The sequence below is a fragment of the Lactuca saligna genome, chromosome 2 (genome assembly GCF_052625555.1).
Source record: "Lactuca saligna cultivar CGN05327 chromosome 2, ASM5262555v1, whole genome shotgun sequence".
In the NCBI taxonomy this organism is placed as follows: domain Eukaryota; kingdom Viridiplantae; phylum Streptophyta; class Magnoliopsida; order Asterales; family Asteraceae; genus Lactuca; species Lactuca saligna.
Window position 1 is genome coordinate 142,406,096 of NC_136418.1, and position 11,715 is coordinate 142,417,810.

The 11,715-nt window shown below is 36.4% G+C and overlaps 2 protein-coding genes across 2 annotated transcripts; both read left to right on the forward strand.

Annotated features, from left to right (window-relative positions):
- Window positions 1-3,498: 3,498 nt before the first annotated feature.
- On the forward strand, window positions 3,499-5,986 carry LOC145031882 (Maf-like protein). Its single transcript, XM_078980535.1, has 9 exons — window positions 3,499-3,629; window positions 3,746-3,832; window positions 4,043-4,117; window positions 4,220-4,303; window positions 4,447-4,516; window positions 4,770-4,861; window positions 5,117-5,158; window positions 5,582-5,662; window positions 5,753-5,986. The coding sequence occupies exons 1-9, from the start codon at window positions 3,609-3,611 to the stop codon at window positions 5,831-5,833; spliced, it is 633 nt and encodes a 210-aa protein (XP_078836661.1). The 5' UTR covers window positions 3,499-3,608; the 3' UTR covers window positions 5,834-5,986.
- Window positions 5,987-7,678: 1,692 nt separating this feature from the next.
- On the forward strand, window positions 7,679-9,276 carry LOC145031883 (MIP18 family protein (DUF59)). Its single transcript, XM_078980537.1, has 5 exons — window positions 7,679-7,895; window positions 8,084-8,189; window positions 8,709-8,808; window positions 8,922-8,967; window positions 9,056-9,276. The coding sequence occupies exons 1-5, from the start codon at window positions 7,775-7,777 to the stop codon at window positions 9,154-9,156; spliced, it is 474 nt and encodes a 157-aa protein (XP_078836663.1). The 5' UTR covers window positions 7,679-7,774; the 3' UTR covers window positions 9,157-9,276.
- The last annotated feature ends 2,439 nt before the right edge of the window (window positions 9,277-11,715 follow it).

The window sequence follows — 11,715 nt, forward strand, 5'->3', positions numbered from 1 at the left end:
AAGAGGGTGGAGTTAGTGAAGGTGCAGTGGCAGCACCGAAAGGGGTCCGAGTAGACCTGGGAGCCGGTGGAAGAAATGATGGAGCATTACCCCAAGCTGTTTCAGGATCGAGCGGCAGACTTTGAGGATGAAGTCTAAAATAAGTGGGGCAGATTTGTAGCACCTGGTTTCTGGTACGTAAAATTTATCTTCATATTTTTTTCATTTTAGCCTTGGACTTGGCGAGTTGCAGGTCCGACTCGCCGAGTAGAGACGGGATCCGGGAGCACGTTTAAGTTGGCGACTCGACGAGTCCATATTCTGGACTCAGTGAATCACCGTTGTCTGTTGAAACCCTAAATTTCAAGGGTTTGCACCCTATTTAAACCCCTCATTTCCACCCCAAGCTCGCCCCCATTCACCCTCAGAGCCCTATACTTCGTTCAAGCCTTGTTCCTTGTGAGTTTGAAGCTTTTGGTGTGTTTTCTTGAAGTTTTGGAGTGGGAAGGAACGTAGATCAAGAAGAAGAGGAGGAGGCCAGGCATCTTTGAGCTATCTCAATTCGTTCCTTAAGGTATAACTCGATTTCCCCCTGTTTTCATGCTTATAGTCCCTTTTAGCTCCATAGAAGTCCTTCTTGAGCTTTTCCCCCAAGCTTGTTGTGCTTTATGGGTTGTAATAAGTTGTTAGCCTTTAGATCTAGGTGTGGTTGAGCTCCAGGAGCTTAGATCTGCTGTCTTTATGGAGCCATATTGCATGAAAGCCCTAGATCTACTATTTTGGTGCATTTTGAGCCCTAAAACCTTTATTGGTGGTTATTTACACGTAAAGTTGGAAACTTTACGTGTTATTCATGCCCTAGAAACCCAGATCTATGAATGGCATGAGCTGGATCCAAGCATAATCGCGTGTATAGTTTTTGCATGTGGCCGACTCGGCGAGTTGTTCATCTGACTCGGCGAGTCGAGTCACGAGTCCCCGAGTTTCCCCTTATTCGCATTGGCAGGTTTGGAGTAATGAGTCATTGGGTGTGACTCAGTGGGTTGGAAGCTAGACTCACTCATGAAGTCACTCGGCGAGTCTATGCCATGACTCGGCGAGTTCATGGTAGTCTTCTTATCTCAAGTACAACTCGGCGAGTTGTTCATACAACTCGACGAGTCACAGCTTAGAGTGTTCTTCGGATGAAGGTGAACTCGGCGAGTTGTTCATACAACTCAGCGAGTAGTATGAAGGACTATTGGCCTTGGGTATAGAGAAAGGGACTCGGCGGGTTGGCAAGCCAACTCGACGAGTCTGATCAACTGGCAGTTGACTGTGACTTGACTCATGACTTGTTAAGGGTAAATGGACAATTTACCCTGAATGAGGTTAGCAGTATTTGACTGAGTATTTTGTGGGAATTATAGCCGGAGGATTTCCAGAGCGGCAGCAGCAGCAGACAGTCAATTTCCACACAGATCGGCGGTTAATTTGAGGTGAGTTTCCTTCCAGTAGTAACTGGTCTAAGGCACCAATGTTGTCCCGTGTAGACGAGACGTTAGTATTAGAGTGTGGTCCGAGCCCGTATCTCTTAGTTGAGTTGATTATGATATATGCCGGTATGATAGAGTTGTCTATACTTGTTGTCTGTGTGATACTTGTATGATATGGGTTAGCGGCTGAGTGTGGGCTAGGCCCATATCTCTCCGAGAGTGGAGTGTGGGCGAGGCCCGTATCTCCCAGATAGTGGAGTGTGTGCGAGGCCCGTATCTCCCAGCTAGCGGAGTGTGGGCAAGGCCCGTATCTTCATGAGTGTGGGCAAGGCCCGTATCTCCTAGCTGCATGTTGTATGCTTGCATGGTATGAGGTATTATGGGGGAACTCCCTAAACTTCGTGCTTACAGTTTTCAGTTTTTGTTTCGGGTACCTCTTCTTCAAAGGGGAAGGAGCTAGCGCGGTAGTGGTACATCACACACACACACACACACCTGCTCGTATTCCGCATTACGATATCTTCCTGGGAAAATTGTACTCTGACATTTTTATGATTGTGACAATGTTTTCTGACATGCAACATCTTTTGGTGAAATGAAATGATTGTTGAATGAATTATTCCTAATGTTTTGCTAAGTACATGTTTTAAAAACGAAATTTTTTCTCGCATTTTTGGGATGTTACAAGTTGGTATCAGAGCCCTGGTTTGAGGGATTCGAACACACCTTCGGAAGTGTTTGAACTCAAATCGAAGGATTAAAAGATTTTGGAAAAAGAAAATGTTTTCTAAAAAGGATAGTAAAGGGTTCTAAGAAAGAACGAAGTGTGTGATGTGCGCGACCGACCATGCTCAAGTAAGTATTCCCCAAAGTACCCATACAAGCTTATGTTATGCTTATCAGTTCCAGTAGAACAACATGCTAGAATAGGACTAAGGATCTAGGAGTGATGCCTTATGTGCCTGCTTTATGTGCTTTAGTGTGTGAAAAGTTGCATGCTAGAATTGAGTAGACAGCAGTAGGATGGCCTGTTTAGGTTATGCCTGATAGTGTGAGTTTAGCATTGTATGCTAGTTCATTTTTTTTTTCTCTACGAGGATAGAGTTGCTTGAGATTGTTTTCTATATGTCCAAATGCTATTTGCTTTGTGCTATGTGGGCTTTGAAGTGATGGGAGTTAGCTATTAGGTGAATACGTTAAAGTCACATGTGATCAGGGTTGAATAATCTCAGAGTGTTGGATTTGACCCTATTGCGTAGCTCTTGTTTGAGTCCTCACCGTTGTAGGGATGAGTCCCTTACTTGAAGGATTATCCGAGCCTCGTCACGTGTGATTGTATTCAGGTAATAGCTAATTGGCATCACCAAGAGGCCTTCAGCAGCTGAGGACTAGGTTGGGTGAAGTCGGAGGTTTCCTAGGGTAAGCCTAGGATAGGAGTAGCAGAGATCAGCGGTAGTGAAAAGGACCTGGTGGAGTCAAGACAGTCCTTGGAGAAGGTACGAATAGATGTGGAAGGTAGTATGGGTTCGTACTACTGAAAGCAGAGGATCCGCACCCGAATCGAGGAATGCCAAGATAAGAACCGGGAACTTGTAGTAAGTGTGATCCCTCCAGAGGTATCAATATCACTAACAATTGTCATTTCTTTTGTATTTCAGAATGGTGGTACTACTTTAGAGGCCAGCAGTTGGCAGTACAGGAGAGGGATCAGGTTCCGAGCCAATAGATGAGAGGCTACGCGAGTTCATCGCGTCTGAGATCACCAGAGACATCCTTGAATCGACCTCCATCATCTTCGGATCGATCAAACATCACCGCACCAAAATTTGTATTTTATTTTAAAACTTCACCATTAGTTTTATGTGGGTTTGGGTTTTTTCGATTTTTTTGCGGTTTTTCGGATTCCTTATTTGTTTTTGTTAACCCCTAATTTTATAAATAAAATGACTATTTCCGGATCACATCAACCTAAATCAAAATTATACAATCCGTATTATATAGGACAAAAGTTGGAAGGTAGAAATATTATAGAGGGACCATTGCCGAACAATCTAAAAAGACGCAAGTTTTGCCGCCAGTTGGGTCCACTTTTCACATTTTATCTTTCTCTTCGATTGTGAGGGAGATAAAGGTTTGCGGGAGCGACAGACATCAATGGCGAACCCTAGAGTCAAGGTTCGCAGTACTATCTTCTCCTGAACTCTTACCTACAAACTAAAGTAATCCCTATGTTTTGCTCACATCGCTTATAAAGCCGGATATTGAATTTCTCGTTTGATTTTGTTGTTAAGATGAAAAATGCGAAGATAATACTGGGTTCTTCTTCAATGGCTCGTCGGAAAATCTTAGCAGAGATGGGATATGATTTTACAATCATGGTGAGTTATGAAATATTCCCTAATTCTTCTGCGACATTATGATCTGTTGCCTTTCAATTTTCAATATTATTTGATTTGTAACTTACCTATAAAGTTTAATCTTAATCGATTCGTACTTTAAAAGATTCAAAATCCATTCTATATGTAACTATTGCCTATTTGGAAATGATCAATTTTGAAAACATAGAAAATTCATTCATGTAACTTTAGACTGCAGATATTGATGAAAAGAGCATTAGGAAGGAAAAACCAGAGGATCTAGTAGTGGCTCTAGCTGAGGCAAAGGTACATTCTTGAATCTTTTGTGTTTATTTTGGGAAAAAAGGGGTTTAATTTCATTTTTCATATATAAATTTTTTATTTTAATCGATTTTGAATTTTTATCAGGCTGATGCACTCATTTCAAGGCTTGGAATTGCAGGACATAAGGAGGAAAACGCACGTCCCACACTGCTAATTACAGCAGACACAGTATACATGCATTGCCTTGTTCCCAATTTTAATTTCATTATTGCAAATAAAAACTTATATATGTTGATAAAATACACACACATATAATAAATTCGGTGATATTTAATTACTATTACTTACCTACATTTGATTTAATTTTTCAGGTGGTTGTGTATGAAGGAACGATCCGTGAAAAACCATCGAGCAAGGAAGAAGCACGCCATTTTGTCAAAGGTTTTATTTGCTTAGGAAAACGTGTTTCAAACTAATTGTTGAGGAGGGTATTTACGTCTTTTACACATACAAAAGATCACGAGCGAGTATTTGTCCTCCCTTGGACCACCTTTTTGGGTGGAACAAAAGATAGCAAATTTTGTGTGGTTGACATCAATCTCGTTCTCGGTTTAATGAATGTCATACACAGTACAACCTGGCCTGTCATGGGTGGGGCCTAGAAGTTGACTTATTATATTGTGATGTTTCTCAGGTTATTCAGGCGGTTGTGCTATTGTTGTGGGATCAGTAGTAGTAACTAACCTTACCACAGGGATCAAGAAACGAGGATGGGATAGGTCGGAGGTATTATCATTATCTTTACCTTTTGACATCAGTCTCATGCCAAGTCCAGTTTCAGTGCATGCCAGATACAGTACAACTTGTTCTGTTCTGTTTTGGACTGTCGATGTCAATTTCTACATTCTAATGACCATCGGGCACTATTTGGGGCTTATGAACATCCACTGAAAGTGTGGGTTGGCTTAATAGTTGAATTTATAAACATTAAACAATTTTTTTTTATTAAATTTGGCTGATTTTCTTGTTGTTGTGGTGCAGGTCTATTTTCATGATATACCAGATGAGGCCATTGATAAGCTGGTAATGTATAAGAAAACATTTTTTTTTTTTTGAAAGAGTAAGAGAACAATATTTACTCCTTTCTTCCATGAAAATTACAATGTTTGACTTATGACACATAATCTTAATTCTTGAGCATATAGTTTAAAGTAAACTACATTTTTGGAAACTAAAAATAGCTGATTTTTTCAATTTTGATCCCAAAATGTTGCTTTTCCAGTTTTGGTCCTTATTTGAGATTTTGGTAATGTTTTTGTAACATCAGGTATAAAAATAGTCATTTTACTTGGAACAAAGTCTAGAAGCTCTACAAAAACTTCAAACAAAGGACCAAAATTGCAAGACTCTTTTTTGGAACCGAAACTGCAAAAATTAACTATATTCAGGGACTAAAAATGTAATTTACTCTATTTTTTATGGTATTGATTATAGCTAATGTTGTAGGTAGATGAAGGGGTGACACTTAATGTTGCCGGAGGATTGATGCTTGAACATCCACTAACTGCTCCTTTTGTTGACACTGTGGTTAGTCTCTCATTATTAACTTCCATCAACAAATATATACACATTATTATAAAATATTCAATTTTTATCAATTAATTTTGTTTAATGTAGATTGGAACTTCTGATGGTGTTATGGGACTCTCTAAATCTCTCACCCAAAAGCTAATTGAGGAATCTCTTGAGTCTTCATAGTTGATGAAGTTTTACTAAGAATTTGAATAGGCATATGTATTTTTAACTCATGGTTGATTAATATGACATATATTTGTCTAGGCAATCAAAAGTATTTGAGAAGTATATTGTCCCAAAATTATGAGAAGTTTTAATGGGTAATTGGGTTATCAACTTAAATCTATAAAATTACCAAAACAACTTCATGGATGTGTGAAAACGTGTTGTTTTCTTTCTCAATAGTATCAAAACATACATTATTTAATGTAAAACATCATTATTTTATGTTTACACCGTGAGTTCTACTGAATACAATACTATAATAAAACATTCACAAACATATGTTAAAAGTAATCCGACCAACTTTGTTTGTGAACCCTTTCAAATTTTCCAATTAAAAGGCGTATGAATTGAGAGATGTGCTTTATAGCAATAGGAGTTTACATAAAATTGATATATTAAACGTAATATATATTCTAATATTTATAAAGCATGTCTCTCAATTGGAAAAACTAACAACAAACCTTGAAAATCTCATAAAAATATGATAAGAGAGGTAGATGTTGACATTTTTGTTGGTGGAAAAGCTACTATGTCAAAAATCTGATGTATGCAAGTATGGGACCTAGCACGGGGTAAATAGGTCTGACAATCGTGTCGTATTCGGGTTGGTGTTTCGCGGGTTGGCGGGTTAAAATATATCAACCCAAACACGACCCATTTAAATATACATGTTACGGGTTGACAGATCACGGGTTGATGGGTTTGGAACATAAACTTATATATGACCCGCCAACCCATTTATTTATACGGGTTCACAGGTTGGGGGGTTCGTATGTCATATACCATACATAAAATTGACAATTAAGCATGAATAAATTCTTAATGGTTGATTGAGACATATATGAATTTTAGATATTTAAGTCTTAAACATCCAAATTAAAATTAAAAACATTCATAAAAACATGTTACAGATTTAGCCTTATAGGTTACGACTTACGACCTTAAACCATCCACCACGAGTTAAAATATCAAAACAGTCAAATGGTCTATGAATCAATGGTATATATTATATAATACTTATTAAATATTAATACTTGATACATAAATACATTTAAAAATAAAATAACTTTTTTTATTAATAATATAAATGGGTTGGTGGGTCTACCCGTTTATTTTTTGAGAAACCTATATATGACCCGTTTAATAAACGGGTTGACGGGTTGAAAAACTCAACCAAAACTCATTTATTTCGTGTCGTGTTGCAGATCGTATCGAGAATTACTAGCCTTACGTAAATAAATCATATCTATCCAATGATTTAAAAATGAGGCAAACAAGGAGATTGCGACTTCAGACTTCAGTAAGTCTATACATGGGCTTACTTGGGCCCAGTATACATGGGCGAATATCAACAATACAGATATTCTATAAATAAAAACGTTTAGCGTTTTTCAATCGATTTTTTTGGAAAAGTCAGAAATTTATTTTTTATATTAAAAATTGATGTGTATAAAACATTTTTTTTTACTTATTGAATTTTTGAAACACTAATATATTAATATATTACTAAGTAATTTTGAAAAGAACTCCCAAACACCCTTGACACTTTATGCAAAGAGAATGCAAATATAAACATATGTTATTGTTAGGGACTTAAGTCCTTTTGATTAGTGATCTGTAGGCACAAAGTCATTCCAGGGCATGATGATGAGCATGTGTCTGAAGAGTAAGAACGTCATATTTTTTCAAGTATTTCACTATTTTTTACTTTCAGCAAATAGTTTACAGTTGGAAATATATAATCTGTGGGCACAAGTACCCTGTATTTGGAGGGGGCAAAATTGTAAATTAAAAGCAAAACCACCAGTCTTCTTCTGAGACAAAATAATAAAGAATAAGTCATCAACAACCACTCCCCTGATCCTGATTAGCTAAATTCGGGGTAGAAATTAGGCAACAATGACTCTAGGATTGATAAACGCAAATCCGATTGTACGTGAAAAGAAAGAAAGAATCACTCGAGCAGATGCTCATCTTCACTGCGACGATCATGAAGCCGTTGATCCTCTTGATATTTATGATATCCTTTCCATTTTCCAATTCGTTTGCTTGCAATCGCTTGATTATTAGCTCTTAATTTGTTATACGCTTTCTAATTTTCAGTTTCTCTTTTTAGTTCTACTAATTTGCTTGCAGCTTGTAAGGTAATTGAGCTGAAGATTAGAAATTAAGATGATTTTGTTGTGATCTTTGACTTTAGATCGACAAATTTTGTGAGGGACATAAGAGATCCGGAGCATCCTTATTCGTTGGAACAGCTGAGTGTTCTATCGGAGGAATCTATCACCGTCGACGAGAAGCTCGGCCGAATACTGTGAGTTTATTATCTCTTTCCGCTGCTTCTGCTTATGATTTTTCAAATTTCACAACTCGTATCTTCTACATGAACATCGATTTTTGATAGTTTAGTTGCATAATTTTCTTTTTGTGAATAGATCAAACATTTTTATGTATCTAAAATTGTTTTTGTTGATTTAGAACTGAATTGAAAAGGTACTTCGTGAATAGTGAGCAGATTCCATTATCGGACTCTCGTGATCCCTGTGAATTTTAATAATATTTTGTATCGATTCAACTAAAAAGAAACTAACATTAGTGACTCATTATGTCTATAGTTTTAGGCTAACATTGATTACTTTGTTTCACCAATATCTTACTATTAATGGTCTCTTTTCATTTCTAAATATATTTTTGGTTATAAATCTTTCAAGCATTTAATCTTAAAAGGACAGTTACCTATTTTTGTTTTTTTTATTTGATCAGGACAAAACGACTTAATTAATTAAGACAAAAAGAAAATTAAATGCTAAATAATTTGATTGTTGTATTTTAGGATAAGTTTCACCCCAACCATTCAGCACTGCAGTATGGCAACAGTAATTGGTTTATGCTTGAGGGTTAAACTCAAGGATTGTTTCCCTCCACATTTTAAGGTCATAACTACACAAAATCATTAATTTCATCATTTTGTAATATATGATATTATATTATTATGATTCTTACATTACTTGTTATTCATAAAATATTTATTAAATATTACCTACAGGTAGACATCAAAGTAGCTCCTGGATCACATGCAGATGAAGCAGCAGGTAAAAAAGCTTAATTATAGTTAATTAATGACACGTGGAGTCGTGGTAACTAATATCAAAGTTTATTTTGGTTTTTTACTTTTTACAGTTAACAAGCAGTTGAATGACAAGGAAAGGATTGTGGCTGCCATGGAGAACCCTAACCTTCGACACCTTGTTGACGAGTGCCTTCACTCAAGTGAGCTTTAGTCTGTTGTACAGTAAGCTTACTTGGTGGTACAATGGTAGTCCGTCTGTATTTTGTTTTTTTTTTTGTATAATATTCTCTTTTTGGAAAAAAATTTAGTAATAAATATATTTTTCATGATAGGGTAATGTTGTATCTGGTATTCAAAAAAGAATGGGTCTTGTTCATGGTGACTTGTTTATGTTTAAACTAATACAAAAATCAAGGATAAACACTAATAATAGTATAATAACAATCGTGATACAATATACAATGGGATACCCAAGATTGGATCTCATGATCATGTTCATCATCATCTATAGAGTTACATATCAAAAGTCGCTACTTGAGGTCATGCATGGAGTGTACGTTGGGATTAAGGACTTCGACAAAACACAAAACAAGATAATAAAGATGTGAATAACAATAAGAACACAAATATTTAATGTGGTGTACTTGGTTAGATTGACCAACCTTTGCTTCTAACATTCTAGCGCTTTAGTCCTCGACAATAACCTCACTCTGAGACTTCACCCATTTAGCCAGCTTCACCAAGCTGCTTGCTCTCTGTCGAGGTTTTGCTATTGTAACTTTGTGCTCATGCTTCGCTATCAGTTAGTTCAATGGTGAAAGGATATATCAGTCTCCACAACTCAATAATCTCTCACTTGGAGGCTCAATAATCTCTCACTTGGAGGCTGTCATTCAATTTGTTGTCATCCAAGTTATATAGACAACATCTTTTTTCTAGTTTGCACATTCACCTCAAGTCTTCAATTGACCAGTTGAAGCTATACATATCTTTAACTTTTATGCCACTCTCTTGGTAAACATGTTTGTTGGATTCTTTTCGTATCGCATATTAGGGACATAAATCGGTTTGGAACTGGCACGAACCGGACAAAAACTGGAAGAACCTAAAATCGGTCAAGGAGTGGACGGGAAACCGAGAATTGGATTGAATCCATTAATCGGTTCTGATTCCGGTTCGGTTCTGGTTCTCGGGTCTTTCTCAGGTCTCTTAGTAAATGTGTTATCTAAGAAGGTATTCGACATTGAAATCAATCCGAATTGGACATATATTGAAAGAACCGAAAATAAAAAATGAGGGATTGGGGGAATCAGGAACTGAACTGAATACCACTAAGTAATTCTAATCGGTTCTGGTTCAGTTTAGTCTTGATCGGATTTGTTTTTTCGGTTAAAAGCCCATCGCTACCACATAACTTCTTTAGATTCAGTGTATCTTGGATAATCTAACTCCTTGATAAAATGTTACCTCAAATGAATGTGTTTTGTTTTGTTGTGAAACACATATTCTTTTCCTGGAGAATTGCATGTTAGTTATCACAATATAGGGCAAAGTCTTATTGTTTAATGCCTAACTCCGATAGAAAGTGAAAGATCTTGTATGCTCAGGAGTCATTATATAATTATATTACTAATGACATATGATCCTATAGAGTCATACCTTATAGCAAGTTACAATTAATTGATTATTTATTAAAGTAATTTAGATTATTAATAAATATCAACACTTGTATTTAATTGGAAAAATATTATTTTTGTGAAAATAATATTTTACCAACATATTCAGAATTATTGTTTCTAAGAAATAATAACAAAGAGAACAAAACTAGCTTAATATACATAAGGTATGTATTTAAATGTTATGTACAATTTTTTGGTCTCTTTGAATAACCATCAAGTTAACATATGTACCTAGCTAGTTAAATAAAGTAAAAAACTTTTCATTTTTGTGTGACCTATATGAAATGATGGTGTTAGACATGCTTTTTGATTTGCTTATTACCTCATGACATGCCTGTAAGAAATCCTAATGATTTCATTATTATATGTATTACTTTTGTACTAAGTGTTGGTATAAATGAAAGGTATTAGACGAGTTTTGGCTACCTGTTTTACTCACTTCTTTCTCCAAACTAAGGCTGCCAATTTTTGGATTTGTCATGCTCTCCCTCTCTTCTTCTTTGTTCCGTTTGGTGCTAGAAATGAAAATCACAAAGTTTCTTCTCTTTAAGCACTTATTGATGGGTTTTGAGCAATACATCGATCCTATGTTGCACATGTAAACCCTAAAGCTTTGGATCTAGGTTTCTCTATTGTACATGCAAATCATCCAAAGCTTACACATCCTAATCTAGCATACAACAAAACTTGAAAATAACATAAATAAGCAATAAGAATGTTACCTTGATTGTTGCTTGACGATCTTTAGCTTATGAGAACCTAGCATCTCAAATGTGATGCCTCTAATGGATCACAAACACCAAAGCAAATTGGATGATATTGGAGAGAGGGGATGAGAGGCTCAAATCGGCTCTAAGACTTCTTAGGGTTTTTGGTAGCCGATTTCTGAAGCCCTAGGGGTCCTTATATAGTGGAGCTGCTAGGGTTTTAGTCAAAACCCTAATTGGATAGCTTAGGCCTTAAGCAGTCCAATGGAACCTTCTGGAATAAGGCCTTGAACGATTTCAAGGTGGGCTTCCACCCTAATTTCGTCCACCCCTTAATTCATATGATCCACAGCCCAAAATCCAATTATCTTATAATTTCAATTC

Excerpts from the sequence above, each read along its gene's own strand:
- LOC145031883 (XM_078980537.1), top strand. The coding sequence starts at position 7,775 with ATGACTCTAGGATTGATAAACGCAAATCCGATTGTACGTGAAAAGAAA. Across the intron at positions 7,896-8,083 it reads TGATCCTCTTGATATTTATG|ATTTTGTGAGGGACATAAGA; the intron begins ATATCCTTTCCA and ends TTAGATCGACAA. Across the intron at positions 8,968-9,055 it reads ACATGCAGATGAAGCAGCAG|TTAACAAGCAGTTGAATGAC; the intron begins GTAAAAAAGCTT and ends TACTTTTTACAG.
- LOC145031882 (XM_078980535.1), top strand. The coding sequence starts at position 3,609 with ATGGCGAACCCTAGAGTCAAG. Across the intron at positions 4,304-4,446 it reads TGCTAATTACAGCAGACACA|GTGGTTGTGTATGAAGGAAC; the intron begins GTATACATGCAT and ends TTAATTTTTCAG. Across the intron at positions 4,517-4,769 it reads AGCACGCCATTTTGTCAAAG|GTTATTCAGGCGGTTGTGCT; the intron begins GTTTTATTTGCT and ends GATGTTTCTCAG.